Raw genomic sequence first — 16,935 nt, forward strand, 5'->3', positions numbered from 1 at the left:
GTGGGTGGAGATTGAATGAACAGGAGAATCAGCGGACCCGAGGACTTGTGAAGGATATGTTGCGGGCGTATTAGTTGTGGTGAATGGGAGATCGCAAGGACTGCACCATAGGAGAACCTTCAAAAGCTCACCTGGCCCGCCGCTCTGGCATCTGCCCCACCGCCTCAGTTCATCCTAACCCTTCGAGACCATTCACTCCCCTCAGACAGCGGTACTACTGGTTGGTGATGTGCCTGCCACAGTAGATGCCTCTTTTCATCTTATGTTTTCGTTTGTGATGTGGCTTGCGCCTGAGAAGCCAATCTTCTGTCGCTCCACCGGGGAGTGAATGGTGAAGGTAGCCCACAATCGAAGAATGCAGGAATAACTTTACATCGAATGGTCCAACTATTCACGTACCCGTCTCGACGACGTGAGTCACAGAGTGAATGGGATCAGAAGCGGATACATTGGTGAAGGCCCTTACTTAGGTAGAACCTGGACGGCTTGACCAGCCTTATTGAATGTTCTTCCCGCGCTTCGTATTGTCGAAAGTCTCGGTATACGAATGGACCCCATTTTCGCCGTTCTTTTTGCTGATATACGTATCCCATGTGGTTAGGTTGCGGGTTGACCAAATGGTGTATTTAGAGAGCGTTCAGGTGCCGGTTGGGGAAAGCATCGAGATGAATATATCAAGTGAGGGTAACGTTGCCGCGGAGCTAGGTGGTTGGATGGCCGGTTCCAACCGCGAGGGTGGTGACCACAGCGACGTTGAGATCGGCTGATATACTGACTGCTAGGAATCGCAACATCCAACTAATGTCGCAAGTTGTTCTCCTACACCTAGCAAACAAGACTCTGCTTTGCTCGTCGGTTTCGCAGAAAACAAGCCGACGAGCTTGCTATTCGTGTAAATAGCTGACAATGGCAAAGTATGTAAAGCCGCTAGAATGTCAGTCAATCGAAGGAGAAACAAGAACAAAGTCTCAAAGAGGTCATGAAGCTTGGACCCAACGCCGTTGCGGTCGAACTGACCTGCATCCAGAACTGCGGGCCTGTTAGATGATGCGAGTTAATCCATAAAATTCTTCCGAGATTGGAGGCTTCATATTTCAACATCTAGCGGTAGGAGAATGATGGACCCACTGATGTGTATAGGAAGGAAGGCGATGTGCAAGCCACAGTGGGCCCAAAAAATTTCAATACTGCCTCTGCTTGCCAGTACCGAGCGATTAGATCCAAACAAGCCTTCACATCATTTTGGCAAACGATATATGCCACGGTGGTACGTCTCAACAAACATGACATGTATTGCAGGCAGCACAGAACATCGTTGTGGACACTGCTGGCAATGCACAATAACCAACAACGGAGCGAAACAAGGAGTAAAAATTGAACCAGACAAACTCCAAAACAAAACAAGAAAGCACTTTTAGCCAAACAGTCCGCGTTAGTATCCAGACGTGAAACTAGGAATATGCCCAAACCCTCCGATCCCTCTTGCTCTAGGAGTGAAACACCACCATCCCTCCAGCTCCAGCTCCATCCTCTTCACGGTGGTCTTGGCCCTGCGCCGCTGCTCTTCCTGCAAACATTCTGAATTCGCGTGCTTCAGCAGGACTCTCAACAACTTCACCGCCTCAAAGAGAACGATGTACTTCTTGGCCGTGTCTGCCCTCTCAGCCACCTGATAGCGAACCACCAAATCCAATGGAGTCTTGCCGTCCCTGTCTTTGACTCCATCGACAGACGCACCATGTTCCAGCAGGGCAATGATGATGGGAGTGCTGGCGGCCAAGCGCTTCTCGATCGGGGAAGCGATATTCTCGATTTGACAAGTATAAAAGTCGAAACTTGGGTGACTCAAGCGAGAAGGGTTATCATCGGGATAGACAGGGAGGTTGCAGCGAGTGAGAGCATGCAGAACGGTTTCGGAGCACGCGCCGGCTGTAACGTTTGGATCGGCACCCAAGTCCAGGAGGATGCGAACGAGTTCGAGGTGGCCCTTGGCCGCGGCCCGCTTGAGCGGTGTGTCGTTGGTGTACCAATGTGGGTTTCTGTAGACGGAGTTGACGCAATTGGGGTCTTGACGCGCTAGTCGTGCAAGGAACTGCTTCCGCCCGTCAAACCATTCGCTGCTCGTCGGCGAGTCGTTTGGCGGTTCTGGAGCAAAAACAGCGGCGTGGACGAGGGCCCCTTCGAGAGTGATGCCTGCTGCGCGGTAGACCTGTGCTTGGGACTCGGTCATCTCAAGGTCCATGTCGAGGAACATGGTGGCAACCGCCCATGAGCCATTGAGAGCGGCGTAAAAGACAGGCAAATCAGTGCGAGAAGCAGACTCAATAACGTGGGCTCCAGCCTTGAGCATATTCTTTATAAACGCAGGAGAGGCCATGGGAGAGCAAGCTGCGTAATGGAGCGATGTGAATCGGGACTCGATAGGAGTATCCAAGGAAGCATGTCGCCCTACATGCCGCAGAATCTCGAAAAATAGGTCGTGTTGGCCCGTGGCTGCTGCTGTGTGAAGAGCGACGGGTTCAGCATTTCCTTCTACAGCCCCTCGGTCGATGAGAAGTTGAGCCGTGGAGGAATGATGATGACACAGTGCCAAGCTGAGGGCGTCGTGGTTGAGGCTGCCGTGATTCTGGGAAATGCGTCCAAGATCTGTCAAGAAGCCCTGTGGGATTTGTGGGTCCACACACTTGCAGAGGTTCTTGGAGGGCTCGTGCAAAGAAGCTCCATGGTCAAGAAGCCAGTCGACAGCTCCATTCTGTCCATTCATCGCGGCGAAGTGAAGAGGGCTGCCCTTGGCCGGCCCGGTAAAGATGCCAGTCTTTGTTGGAAAGGTGTACTCTGGGCCTAATGGGTGAGGGCCCTCGGCCTTCACGGATGCTCCATGTGTTAGAGCTTTTTCCATCAGGGGGATTAAGCCGTGGTAAGCACCCCATCGCATGGCCCTGTCCGGATTGCCATCTTGTCGGAAGAGGATGGGCTCGTAAGTGGCGCGGATGTGACGAGAAGTCTGTGCAAGGGATAAAAGTGTTGATATGCGGTCTTCACGATCGATCCTGGTGATGTCCAGGAGATGCTGATAGACGGTCAAGTGAAGCTCGTGAGGGAGGTACGAAAAGCAGTCTCGGTCCATTGTGAAAGTGCGTTGGAGTCGAATCATGGGCTGAAATGCTGGTACGAGATGATAACTTTCCGTTGAAGGACACCAAACATGATATACTTTCTCAGGCTTTGTCATACCAAGGGTTTGCCCGGTGTCAAAGAACGGGAGGTTGTGGCCCTGGCGCATCACCTGACGACCCCAGGGCATGTCATTGACCTCGTGGACGATCGTGGGGTACCTGCCAAGGGAGGAATTAGGTAAGTAGGTACTCATGTACCCTTGCCCAGCCCCCACCGGTGTGTCAATACCCCGCCCGCGGCCCCGGATTTTAGCGTCCGATTCGACGTCGAAATATTGGGGAAAAGTGCCCTGGTACCTGTCCGTCCGTTGGAGCGCCAGATCCAACCACGAAGCAGTGAGCACCCAAGTTTCGTGTCATTTTGCGTCTGGCACGCCATTGTCTGGGCAAATTTGACAGGTAGACTGAGATCCCCTAGACACCTGTCATACGAGCCTCTGCCGATCATTGAACAAATCGGCGCCGTCCATGTTGTCCTTGTGATCAGCTCCTCCGTATAACCGCCTACCGCTACTTCTCCAGAGGCTCCATCCTCTGAGCCGCTGCTGGCCGACTCTGTTCCTCGCGAATGCGGGCATCACAGACACCAGGGAATACGCAGTTGCATCCAATCTCATCTCCCCGCCTGATGGTTCTCATGGTGATGGAGTACCTCCCCTGTCGGTGTACCATTTCGCCATTGATGATGTCAGTCTTGCGAGACTTGATGCCATGCGTGTAGCCATAGCGCGCGGGGCCGGTCATGAGCAGGAGCGAACGAGGAGGAAGCACAAGCTCCCACGACGGGTTTTCTGGCGACGGCTCTTCCGATTTACTTTGCACCGTCATCGTCGTCTGGCTGTCGGGAGCAGTCGCAGCGGATTCTGGGTTGGTACCAGATGCACCCTCCGTTTTGCTTTCTGATACTGACGACTGGAGAGATCTTCTAGGCAATCTCATCTTGCGGGCGTCGTTTGCATCCGACAATCTGAACACCATGGGAACAGCACTTCCGTACGACAAGCTATACAGCGCTTCGCCGAACATGGAGTGCGTGTCCACGTGCGGCGGGATGCCGGCGCCAGGAGGGTAGTACTGTGCCGTGAACTGGTCGGGGAGGTAGTCTTGGACGGGCAGACGAGGGAGAAAGTCGGTGATGTACGAAGGCACCGGCGTGAAGCTTGTCTCGGAGGCGCCAAAGGTGGTGTAGTCGAAATGGTAGCCAAAGTGCTGGCTGATGCGTCTCTTGCCGTCCAGGCGAGGGTCGACGGCGTGGAAGGCGGCGATCATGGCGGCCTCCTCATCCTCCGTGATGAAGTCGTGGATGAGCAGCAGCCCAATGTCGTCCCATCTTTGGATCTTGGGATTCTCGGGATCCGTGACAGGAACGGGCGCCGAAGGCATGGTACGTGGTGTCGTGTAATGAGGCACGTATTCCCGCCGCGGTTTAATGAAGCGTCGTCGTTGATGGAGCAGAATTTTGGCGGCGCTCCAAGCCAAACGCCCGCTGAAATTTTTGGCACAACGGTTTAGCGGCAGTGGGCACCTAAACGCGTAGGTTTTTGATTGGATGGCCCGTGCACTTGCGTCAATCGCCAGCAAAGTCAAGGCCATCTTGGGAGATGTCGGTCAAGGTCGCTTGATTGTGAAGGAGATGGGTGAACTACCGAACAGTGTAAGAGTGATAAGGTAGATGTATAGTTCTATGCAATGGTTGAGATGATCTAAAGAAGAAAGATAACAATCGAGCGTGGGCACATGGGCGCCTTGAACCATTATGTCCGGCAACACCAGCGTTGCATCGCGATCATCACGGCTGCAGATTGGCAGGAAAATGTATGAATTGTAGGATCGCGATTTTGTCCAAAGCAGAAAAATAACTACAGACAAATGGAATTGAACAAAGACAACTATTAAGTTTCGGGTTGAAGAGGGGATGTCATTTGGAAAGAAACCATCCATGACATGATAAATTGGGTCAGCATTCGTTGTTCCGAGAAAAAATCAATTGCGCACTTGATCAAAATCCAGCAGTTTCCCCTCTGGACGTGCGTCGCTCATCACAAGCGGCATTTGGATGCAAACCCACTCCACAAATTGCACGGCCATGAAGACGCTCCTTCCAGCTTCAATCAAGTGGACAACAAGGTGCTCGAACCTGTAAACATCGCGGCTTCCAAAAATGGAAGTCTTCAGCTCCCCAAGCGATCCAGTCACAATACCTACCACCTGTATTACCAGGTTCCACGAGGGGCGGAGGGTATCTGAGTGAATGATACAGGCAACGGAAGTGCTGACGAAGGACTTCATCGACCTGTCTACCAAGACTGCGGAACTTCAATAGCACAGCACAGCTGGCACAGCAATGATGGACAACCTGACCTACGAAGTGACGAGATCAGCTAGAGGTACCTAGCAGTGCCAGCAAACTGTCCAGATGGGACGAACCTGAAATGCAGCAACGTGAATAATAGTGACTCCCAACACACAATAGCAACCCAACACTCCAGAATGGCGGAAAAAAAAAACGCACGAGGTTCTTAGGCCAGACATCCGAGTCACTCCCTGGTGAAGTGCGCGCACCTTCCTCCAAAATGCCAGTATAAAATTACCGATCTGGTCATCGTCAAGGCAAGAACTTTCCTCTCAGAACCCACAACCGTCAAACCCCCACAGTCCCTCTGTCGATAACCCAGTCGAGACTCGACCAAACACGCGTCTTCCAAGTCACAAGCAAGACCAACAATCACCGGGAACAAAAAAAAGGAAACAAAACATCAAAACCTCAATGACCAACATGTCCAACGCTCTTACCCAACATGATCCCATCATGCAGTACGTCACTTACTTCTTGCCTAGACCTCTCGTACACTTTCAGATCAATACTGACCATGCCATGCATCACCTATCCAGGTCTTACAAAAAGAGACGTCTAGCCGAGGAAGCGGAGAGACAGAGGGAGAAGAGAAGGCAGGAGCGGGAGAAGCAGAAGAAGGCGAAAGAGCTGGAGAAGGAAGCTGCCAAGACGAACAAGTAATCTCAACTCGTCTTGCTGAGGATGCACCTTCCTAGTTCTACTCCTTCTGTGGCGGTGATGAGCAGAAAGTGAGGGGAACTTGATGATCGATCAAGCAATCATTGATGTTGTTTGCGATGTCTCCATGATGGAATCAATCAGGGAGGGAGGAAGGGGGAAAGTGAGGGATGACAACAAGTCTGGAACTTTACAGCGACGGGAGGTAGAGATACTGAAGGTAGTTGGTTCCAGACCTGGCAACTGAACCCGACGAGGCCAGATGAAGTCCGACAACACAGTTTGCGCGTCAAAGGAACGAAGTCTCGATACCCGTTACATGATATGGTCATGGCAAACGTGATTCATGTGTGATAGGTCAAGTGTCCAAGATGGCCAATCTCTGTGTTTTCTGAACCGATTGCTTGAAGCTCGATGGAGAATATCACAACTATAAGACTTCCTTCCTTCCAACCATGACCAGTGACAAAGCTCCATCATCACCATCAAAGCAAAGTGACAAAATATCCCAACCTCCAAACCTACCCACACTATCGACGCCCATCTTTGACCTACCCACATCTCACAAGTCAACCAACCACCCAACCCACTTCACCCACCAAAATGCCCATCCGGTACGTACCCACACCCCACACCCACTCACCCACCCACCCACAGTCTCCCCCCCCTTTCCACTTCTTTTCCCTTTACTATCAATCCCCAAACCCAAGACTAACCTCCCTTTCTTACACAAAATCCAGCAGACCAGGCTCCCCCAACGCCACGGAAGGCGGCCGCCCAGACGGTCGGAACGAAAGGACGACTGAGGAAGCAGCCAAGAGAGCAAAGGAGGAGAGAGACCAAAAGAATAATAATGGTTTCAAGCTCGAGGCAACTGAGAATAAGGAGAAGGAAGAGAAGAAAGACGAAAAGAAAGAGGAAGGGGATGGTTCCAAGTAGTAGGAGTGTCTCTAAGGATTCAGTGATGGTTCTTTGGTTGCAGTGGATGTTGGTGTGGGGAGAGAAAGGGGGGTGGTGGAGTGATGGGATGTTGTTGGATCTAGACTGATGACGGGTGGTGGAATTGATATGACGATGAGGCAAGGAAGGAAAGGGAGGTAAGGGGTAGAGAATACTAACCTAGTTAGGGCGCGTTGCTTTGTGGAATTGTGACTTTTTAGAGTTGCCTTGCTCAAACTGGTGTTTACCTTGTCTTAGTAAACGAAAGAATACTCTCATCGCTACCTCTACTGATTGTCTTGGAATATGAACCTTCAGTCAGTTACATGGCGATGAGACCAATGAGCCGATTGGTACTTGTATCGTACCCATCTGACATAGCGAAGGAAACATGCCAGATCCATGGGATGAGTAACTCTAATGAAGTGGAAAACGAGGACTTGCGAGCAAACAAGGGAAGGAAAAAAACCCCTTTACTCGACTCGCCTTGGAAATCGATTTAGTGCTTGCTTGGACGTTACTTACCTTGTGTGCTACGAGGCTGGAATCTGAATGGGACTGATTGTGCGTTGCAGGACCACGAGGGGAGTCAAGTATGACGACGTGACAAGCAACTTGAACAGACTGCAGGAAAATGAACCGAAAGGTCTAGAATTTAGGGATTGCTCGAGAATTACTGCTCAAGTATGATGAACAAGAGACAAACAAGCCCCTTGCTTGCGTGACTGACCGATGATGGTGATGCACGCTCCTGGATCCTGACATCCCAACCGGATGAAGCATGGCAAATACCTAAGGTAACTTCGCACACGCCCGCACACAGTTCCGTGAAGCAGAGCAGTTTGCCCCAGGGCAAAAGGTATAAAGATCATGGCCATGCACTAGTTCGTTGCTTCCTTTTTTCACTTCTTTCATCATCCACAAAGCCTCAAACAGAAAAGCAAGAACCACTGAACAAGCTTCACCAAAAGCACACATCTCAAGACCAACAACAACAAAGAATCCAAAGACAAAACAGCAAAAAATGTCTGACAACAAGTACGTCCCGGACTACCTGCCCCCCTTCCATCATCCACTCACTGTTTCTTGCTCTTTGCCTTGTTCGCTCTGTACGTAGACCGCACACTAATGGCTTTGTTTCCCAGCGACGCTGCTAAGAAGGAAGAGGAGAAGAGGAAGAAGAGAGAGGAAACTGCTAAGAAATTGATAGCGGATGAGGAGAAGAGACAGGAGGCGATCAGGAAGGCCTGTGCACATATGCAAGCGAAAATCGACAAGCAGAAGGCGGAGGAGGCTGCTAAGAAGCAGAGCAAGTAGACTTGTTGTGATGCTTGCACGGATCAGCATGGCCAGCCAGCCTTGGATGTTGAGCATGACGGGGGTTTTGATAAAGTCTGGTGATGATTCCGTGAGAATCGGTGGGATATATGACTAAGGATTGAGAAGAAGACCTTCTGGATGAGACAGGAAAGGGAAAAAAGATGTTTGCTAGGTTGAGTTGTAGGTTGGCTCACGCAAGCTAGAAAGTGATCAAGAACCAAATTGTTGCATCGGCGTTCGTTGACTTGCCCGAGGCATCTGTTTGCGGCTTGTGAAGCTAGGTAGCTTCTCGCAATGAACCTTTAGTGTCTCTCTTGTTCTTTGGTAAGCTGCCCTCATTGTATCTGTAAGCCAATCAGCAAAACCGTGCTACATGGCGATGTCGTGGATCGCTCCAGAAATATCGTTGGCGTATGCCCCTCGCCTGCACTTGTTGAAACAAGATGAAGTCAAGACCATGACGCATGCTGCTTCCAGACCTCGGAGGCCAAACATTCTCAAGCAAGACAAACGGCCTTTTGAGGGGAACGTCCAAGGTCCTGATGCTGTCCAACTGAGGGCGGACGTATAAAGATTCTTGTCCTGCTGCTTGTCAGTGTCTTGCTTCTATTACCATCATCAGCAAATTATCCATCACAGTATAACGCATACCTTCTTTTCGAGCCCACACACACTAATCAGAGCCGCAAACATGGTGTACTCCGACAACAGGTACGTCCGCTACTCATCCTTTGAACACGAGCACCCAAAGGAACTAACCTCTGCTCTCCTCAGTGTCGATTCCCAAGCCAAAATGCAAAAGGCTTTGGAAGACGAGCAAAAGAAGGCGAAAGAGGAAGAGGAGAGAAAGAAAAAAGAAGTAGAAGAGGAGGAGAAGAAGAGAATGGAGGAAGAAAGGGCGAGGCAGGCACGGGTCCAAAATACGTATACTTTTACTGTTCTGGTGAAGAAGGCGTGATGTCCCCGCGTGGGGGGTTCGAACGACTCAGACGGGGATCCCGTGATGAGCGGGATTGAGGTGGTATCGTTCGGAGGTGAGCCCAACGAGTAGGTAGGGTTGCAGTCAAATGCAAGTGGAAGGTCGGCTAGGGCTGAGCTGACTGCTTGCTGAGTGAGCTTGGCGATGGGACATGGGTCGTTTGACGGAACGGCAGAGATAGGCTCGTAGAAAGGGGAATGATGCCGAGAGGGAACGGAACTATTGATGATGGAGAGTGATTCTGTCCAGGTTGTAAGCACTGTGCAGTGGCGTGTTCTGGTTCGCTACCATCCAAGATGTGAGATGGTCCTGCTATTAATTTCATGGCTACTATTAATTCGACAAAAAAATTCTCGAACCCTCCTGCATTCGTGATTTCCTGCATCGCATCACGCAACCTGGAGCGAGCGTGGAAGCTGCGACGGGCGCTGCTTCCCTCGACACAAGGCAAGCTTGCCCTTTGCCGGCAGCCTCCAGTCCCATAGGGATCGGGTATCTTGTTATGCCATTTATCGAGTTCCTCATCATTTTGATAAATTTGAAGAAGCCGAAAATAAAGACCTGGTTAATGTCAGCTGTCGAGTTATTGTGTTCGACGACGAAGGCAGTCCCTGCAGGAAGTGGAATGCAAGCCGTCCCGCGCCCTTGGGACAACCACCTAGAGGTACCTACGCTTTCCTCAAGCGCCATCATCCGTCAGAACACGGCTCAAAAGTGCTGGGAGTTCGCTTGCACGACGTTGCGCAAAATTCGATCCCCGCCTGAAGTGGCACACTTCATTCGTATTCTTTTTAGGAAAACCCATTGCCTGTGTTGCCCACACCGAGTTGTGCCGAAAGACTGCAGTGAAATCCGATGTCTTCGAATGATACATACATAGTAGATACAGTCTTGACATTGGGCAGGCAGAGCGCTGTTAGGTAGGAGTTGCAGGCTTGGTACGGATCCCCACCATGGCTGTTACGGTACTAACAAGCCGATGCAGCTGTGAGTAAGCAACCAAGGACACTCGCTCAATTGCTCCATGTTGGAACTAGGCGAGCAGTTCAAAATGGTGGGTAGATTGATTTCAGGTTGATGATTAGCAAATAGCATCTTTCAATCATTATACACAATGTTTTGTCTTGCTCCAACAAACTGCGGTTGGCGGTTGGCGGTTAGGTCCGTACCAGCTTCACGGCAGCCGAATTACCACCAAGGGGAAGTACCGACGGCAACCTGGAAATGACCAACAAAAGTTACCTACATTAGGTACCTACCTCTACTTCTCTTTTCCTCCTGTAAGATGAAATGGCGTTACACTATTGGTGTAAAATTACTTACATAGCCCCATAAGCCACAGCGACTACCTCCACTGGAACTTGGGTTCCTCCACGGTTGTGACAGGGCATACAGATGCCTGGACGTGGGGGCCGCCGCCGCCGCCGCCGCCCTCGGACAGCCCGACGTCATGGCCATTACCACGGATTGAAACCAATATGCCAAGCCATCACCAACAACCCAAAAACCATCACCAACATGGAAGTTGCAGATTGATTGAAAGTATGCTTCAACAACCTTCAAGACCATGCCTCTCCGAATCCGATCACTTTAGGGCATTGCCGGAGTCAATTGACCTATACAATGGCAACCGCGAACTTCGAAGCGCAAGAACAAGATTTCCACATCCCTCCGAGACCCTGACAGGAGGAGGGTCCGAGGCCGGTGTGTGTGTGTGTCTCACAGCACCGATGTAACTCTGCAGCCCTACGACAACGACCTTCCAGAACGAGACACAGTGCCACCATTCTCCGTGGGGGGAACGAAGCCTAACCTCCACATACGCAGAGTCCTAGACCAGAACAGCCTTCTTTGCATCTTTCTCCCGCTGGGATCCTTCCCAAGTAGGCAACTGTGGACATGGCTTACGGGCGGCGTACCGTTCCATCAGTTGATTGGGACCAGGGAGTCCTAAGACTACCTAGCATCGCGCGCACCGGCGTTGGCGTGGCTTTCCCTACTACGAGAAAACCAGGAGTGGAGAGTGGCCCCCAGTGTGCCTCCTCCCGACATTTTGGAACTGAGGCTCCAGAAAAGCCTTGACGAACGACAACAACTCGCGCCGCTCGGTTGAGACCGAGGTGGGGCCGCGATACTGGTAAGCCTAGGAGGCGTAGCCCCTCGATAAACTTCACCGTGCCGCGCTAACTTTATTTTGCCACAGTCATGGGCACGGTGAGCCCCCATTCTGCGCGTCAATGAGGGCCCTAGTGCCAAATTTTTCCCCATTGGTGATGACCTCAGCACCGGGCCTCTCCATTGGTGGTCATCCCGACGGCACGGTGGTTTGGCAAGCGAATTGGTCGAGACTCGAATCGTGCGTGAGAGATGTACGTTCCGGATGGACTTCCAACTACATACCGTCGGCCTTAGCGAGAAACAATGGACCCCAAGATTCAGGGTGTCAACATCTGGGAGAGGGATGTGATGTAATACACGCTCGGTGTGTACATCACAGTGACAGTGCCCTCAGGCAGCGATTTGGGGGCTCTTCCCCATCAATCATCAGTCATGCTGCCTGGTTCTTACTGAGCGCAACTGCGAGGAGGACTGAGGCTTGGACAATGGTGGAGATCACACCGAGGGCACGTCTGGGATGGTGATAGGAGATGGACGAAGAGATATAAGAGTCGATGCTGCTGGTCTTTGGAAGAGGTTCTCGATATCTTCAGCAGACATTTCAAGCTACACAAAGACAACAGCAACAGGAACAACAAGTCAACACCTACCTCAGTCTTTAAGCCCTCCGTCTCCCTTCACGACCAACAACAATATCAGCAAACACTCATCACAATGAAGAACATCATCCTCCTCACCGTCTCCCTTCTCGCGGCCTCCACCGCCGCACTACCTACTCCTCCCTCTTCCACCTCCAACTCTCTTTCTGCCAGCGACCCCGACTGCGGCCGAAGCGGCTACAACTGCGGAGACCCAGAGCCTTCTGACACTGCTGTCTTCATCACCGGCAGCGGCCGGAGCGGATACAACAAGGCCCGAGACCAACAGGCCGATATCGACAGTGGTCGGAGCGGCTATAACAAGCGCACTCCTTCAGGACGGAGCGGATACAATGACATCGGCGAAGAGGATGGCACCCACAAGGCCCGCCGCGATCAACAGGCCGATCCCGACAGTGGCCGGAGCGGATACAACAAACGTATTCCTTCAGGCCGGAGTGGCTACAACGGCGAAGAGAACGGCACCGTTTCCGTCACCAGCGGAAGAAGCGGGTACAACAAGCGCACTCCCAGTGGACGCAGCGGATACAACGATGTCGGCGAAGATGATGGCGCTGTTTCTGCCACCAGCGGACGTAGCGGCTACAACAAGACCCGTGACCAACAGGCTGATGCCGACAGTGGTCGCAGTGGCTACAACAAGCGCACTCCAGGCTCTGGAAGGAGCGGGTATAACGAGGTGGAGGATGGTGTTGAGGGCAACTAATTACCTTGTTGAGTGGACGGACGTTACAGGCGGCTTTTTGTCTTTTGGGTATTGGATTTTGAGGAGTTCAGTGACTGGTGTTAGAGTGTTTGTCTGATGGTTCAAGGCTGGTATCAAGGAGTTTGTATGGTGGTGGTTGTGTGCTTCTTGGATAGTGGTCTTTTTGGGGGGTAGAACCTTAGAGACGCCAGGCGGGGGCTGTACATATGTGAGATGTGGGGTTTGGCGGGTTGGCGATTGGTGTGGTTTGGTGTTGTGTTTTCCTTCTGCTACTTACCTACTTGTACTAAATCCTCTTAGAAATCTGTACATGTCACCTCACTACTTTGATTTGTTTGAAGCAACCGTGAACGTATCATATGGACGGCAATAGTCCAAACTGTGATCTATCTTCCTACCTAGGTACTGTTGTGAGGCGCCTTTCGCCCATCGTGCGATGTCGGGGCTATAGCGGCTTCAGGGGCTTCAGCCGGCGCTTTCTACCTGGAGAACCATGCTCGTCCCCACCATCCAGTGGTCTCTCGTCGTGTTAGTGTTAACAAACACTAAGGACACTCAGCAAAATCTGGTCATTGTCTTAATACTCGCTGTGCCAAAATTGTGTTCAGTACCAGTACATGTTTCCTCTGCCAGCCCCGCGTTGTGCACTTGGATGCTCTTGCCTTGGAAGTTTCTTTTTGAGTCTTTCATGTGCATTGCCCTTATCGCCAATTTCTTACCTGCGGAGCCCACTTTGGGCAAAGGAAACCACGACTGCCCTGGCACCTAGTGGCAGGCTCAACTGGCAGAGTGGGGGCGAGGGGCGTTGAAGTGCCCGATGGAAACCTCCCCCGCGCCTCCAATTTCTCCACACAACACCAATACAACAATCAACGTCCCACGTATCACAAAGTCATGAAAATGCCATCTATCTTTTTCTCTTTTTTTGTTTCTCTTTCGAATTCTCACTTGGTGGCCTCTCCCTTTTAAATCTGATGCACCATCCATGTTCCACAGTGTGTCCTACCTGACGGCCCGGCGGTACCTGCATGCGGCACCAGCTCGCTCGAAAACCGGGCAGAGAAAGTTCGGACTCTCGCAGCCCCGCCGGAGTGAGGCGAGACGATGATGTGACATCTATATTCTTCTACCGATTGTTAGCCGCCCTTCAATTGTTCACGGGTGTTTAGCCCTCAGCCCTGTTTGTATGTTCATTGGCGCAAAGGGAGTTGAATGTAGCAGGTAGTTGGTGCTTGTATGTAGCCACCTTGGTACTATGCCCGAGTTTTTTATATGAGTCATTGCTAACGGGGTCATAGGTGTTACAGACTGCAAGAACATATGGTTGAGCTACCACCGATAGGCTGGTGCTGAGAAGAAGACTGGACATGTTCCTACGAAGAGATCCGAGCCCCTAGCCCCGGAGTCGAAGCCGGCTCCCCACCGGACAAGACAAAAAAACAAAGTCACAGTTTTTCGGTGTGGCTGAGCATTCCCCTTACCTGTCGAGTTCGGTTTTGAGCGACATGATAACATTATTCCTGCAGTTTTCCAGGTCGAGTACTTCCCTTGTAGAGGTACCTACCCTCTGGCCTCGCAGAGAACATCGCGGGTGAACAAGTGTCATATTGGCCACTATCGTAATGGTCTCAAGAGGGAGACTACATCAAGTCTGCACTATGATGTTGTTCTCCGTCCCGATGGCGTCAGCTTGTGCATGTCTCAAAGGCCTCACTTTCACACAAAATGCCTCAAAGTCACAGTCAATTTACATTCATTGACACATTACCAGCATTATACTTGAAGCTATTTTTCTATTTGCCCATTACTAGCTCTAGGTACCTATACGCACCAGCTTGTGAAGTCTTCTCTATGTCTTGAGGCCTTCGTACTGTCGACACGTATCTAGGTAAGCTCTTCGGCGGGAGGCTGCCTTCTAGTTGCATTCATCTTTCATGTCCTTCCATTTTCTCAATCAAACGTCCCTTGCGTGTCAGTTACATTCTCCCTATTTTGTATTATTCGTACAGCATGAGCAAATTTTCCGTCTCCGAATCCTCTCTTTCATGAAGAAGTAGGCATCCGACCTTCAACCTGGCACTTAACGACCCTCCACTTGAGGTCAGTCCTCTCCGCCCGAGTCGCTGGCGGATTAACAACCATCAATTCGACTCTCTTGAGACTAGCAGGAAGCTTGGTGCGGGCCGCCTCAACGAGCTTGCCATCGTCGCCTAATGGCACGATGAAATCGGTACCTCCGAGAGCCATCAAGGGCACCTTGAGGTATCTCAGCTTACCCATCTCCGGCAAGCAATCAAGCATTCCCAAGAAGCCAAACCGGGCCTTCATACCATAGGCAGAAGGACGGTGCCAGCCCATCACAAGAACTTCTAGAGTTTTCTTGTATGCACGCAGGATGTCGTTCCAGTTGAGGGGTTCGACTGTTGCAGAATTGCCGTTGGCTTCGGCGGTGGCCCTGTTGTCCGAATATTGAATCATCTTGTCGAAGTCGTCGATAAGCTTGAGCTCGCGCAACTTCGTGTTTGTTCTCAACCAATCGAAAAAGACTTCGATGGTAAACAAATCGTACGGTAGTTCAGACTCAACCCTGTTTCCTACCAGGGTGAGCCGCTCGATCGAGGGCGGGCAGCCGGTTGGGTAGCCTGGCACGTGGTTCTTGAGGTTGGTCAGGGAGTAAAGAGCCCCAAAGTCGAGAGTTAGGGACTTGAGTTGTAACGGACAATTGGTTAGAAGGCTGGAGTACATGAGGGTGTTTGGGGCAATTTGGTCGGCGGCCTGTGGTTCTCCAGCATGGCGTCTTGGCTCACCAAAGCAGAAACGAGTAGCTACGAGGCGGGGACAGAGTTGCACGGCCGCCGGGAGAACTTGATCCTCTATGGTGTGAAAGTTCACACCGGTTTCGCCGACGATCTGGATCATCAAATTGCCCCATTCTGAAGGATCACTTCCGGTGAGAGTGTCGATGGCGCTTATGAGCGTTTGGCGAAGAAAGCTGTGCTCGGGAAGAGCACCGGCTATGGGAGTCGAGAGAACAGGGTAGAGATTGCGCATGAAGCTTGCCATTACAAGGGGCTGGGGCCGGACGAATCTGATGGGTAGTGGGCGCATATGATCTGTAATGCGAGCTACGAAGTAGCGGACGTAGTGCCTGTTTTGGGATACAGGATGAGGCTTCGTGTGAAGCGCATGAGATCATCAGTGGTCTTGACGACGGCGACTCGGAACAGGGCGCGCTGAGCCGGGTAGGCTAAGCTCGTGGAAGTAAGCGCCAGTGAGCGAAGGTCCTGGTAGTGTGGTTCCCATGCATTTGAGGCCGCTGAATCGACGATGTTTTCGGTGAATTGATCAGGTTGCTCGGTTGGGGAGAGGATGGCAATGTCGCCGCAGAACTCGGCTATTCTCTCAAGCACCCCCTGCGGGAGTTGCTCAAGTGATGACCATCCCTTCTGGGATGGTAGTTGTTGGTTGGGCGTCATTGGAGAAGGCGACTTTGATTGGATCTCTGTGCGATGTTGGATCGTGGTCTCCCTGGATGCCGTTCCGCGTGAATTGTTCGAGGCAAGTTCTGAAAGAACGGCTGCCAGTTAGCTCGGACAATGTCCAAGGTAGACTTTCGAACGTTGAAGACAAAGAAGGAGCAATTCAAAATTTAGGTACCTCTATATACGAGGTACGAATTAGGTCCAGATTGAGACTGCGACTGGATGGTCGATCTTCGTGTCGGCCAGAGATATCGGACTTTTTAACTCTTATTCTTTTCTTCGATATAATTTCTAAAATTATCCCATAAATGCGCGTTGTAGGGAGTTGCGTGGTTGATTGCCTTCCTTGGTGCAGATGAAGGTGAGGTGGTGTTTTGTTAACAGAAGGAAATTGGCGAAGACGGCCCTCAGGGGTATTAAATAGTATCGGATCCATTGTCTCGGCCAGTAAGGTGATCCTATCAACCTTAAGTGCTAGTGAAGTGGAATGGACTGCACACGATGTGCCCGGATGTGAATAGCCTCAAACCTTAACTCCGGCTG

At 51.4% G+C, this 16,935-nt stretch overlaps 5 protein-coding genes and 1 non-coding gene across 6 annotated transcripts; 2 read left to right on the top strand and 4 right to left on the bottom strand.

Moving 5' to 3' along the window:
• Positions 1–1,079: 1,079 nt before the first annotated feature.
• On the bottom strand, positions 1,080–3,194 carry NCU09958 (hypothetical protein). The gene has a single exon (XM_953372.3). The coding sequence runs from the start codon at positions 3,152–3,154 to the stop codon at positions 1,433–1,435; it is 1,722 nt and encodes a 573-aa protein (XP_958465.2). The 5' UTR covers positions 3,155–3,194; the 3' UTR covers positions 1,080–1,432.
• A 492-nt stretch (positions 3,195–3,686) lies between these two features.
• NCU09959 (hypothetical protein) lies at positions 3,687–4,559 on the bottom strand (the record flags this gene model as incomplete). Its single annotated transcript, XM_953373.1, has 1 exon — positions 3,687–4,559. One exon carries the CDS (start codon positions 4,557–4,559, stop codon positions 3,687–3,689), a length of 873 nt encoding a protein of 290 aa, XP_958466.1.
• Positions 4,560–6,686: 2,127 nt separating this feature from the next.
• On the top strand, positions 6,687–7,410 carry NCU09961 (hypothetical protein). Its single transcript, XM_953375.2, has 2 exons — positions 6,687–6,803; positions 6,930–7,410. The coding sequence occupies exons 1-2, from the start codon at positions 6,793–6,795 to the stop codon at positions 7,126–7,128; spliced, it is 210 nt and encodes a 69-aa protein (XP_958468.1). The 5' UTR covers positions 6,687–6,792; the 3' UTR covers positions 7,129–7,410.
• A 571-nt stretch (positions 7,411–7,981) lies between these two features.
• On the bottom strand, positions 7,982–9,277 carry NCU14086. The gene is made up of 2 exons (XR_897954.1): positions 9,100–9,277; positions 7,982–9,030 (listed from the first exon to the last, which is right to left on the bottom strand). It is a non-coding gene; the product is annotated as a ncrg145 (non-coding RNA).
• A 2,982-nt stretch (positions 9,278–12,259) lies between these two features.
• Positions 12,260–12,910, top strand: NCU09964 (hypothetical protein; the record flags this gene model as incomplete). Its single annotated transcript, XM_953378.1, has 1 exon — positions 12,260–12,910. One exon carries the CDS (start codon positions 12,260–12,262, stop codon positions 12,908–12,910), a length of 651 nt encoding a protein of 216 aa, XP_958471.1.
• Positions 12,911–14,953: 2,043 nt separating this feature from the next.
• Positions 14,954–16,386, bottom strand: NCU09965 (hypothetical protein; the record flags this gene model as incomplete). Its single annotated transcript, XM_953379.1, has 2 exons — positions 14,954–16,058; positions 16,136–16,386. The coding sequence occupies 2 exons, from the start codon at positions 16,384–16,386 to the stop codon at positions 14,954–14,956; spliced, it is 1,356 nt and encodes a 451-aa protein (XP_958472.1).
• Between the last annotated feature and the right edge of the window lie 549 nt (positions 16,387–16,935).

This window comes from Neurospora crassa, linkage group V (assembly GCF_000182925.2).
Source record: "Neurospora crassa OR74A linkage group V, whole genome shotgun sequence".
NCBI classification, from domain to species: domain Eukaryota; kingdom Fungi; phylum Ascomycota; class Sordariomycetes; order Sordariales; family Sordariaceae; genus Neurospora; species Neurospora crassa.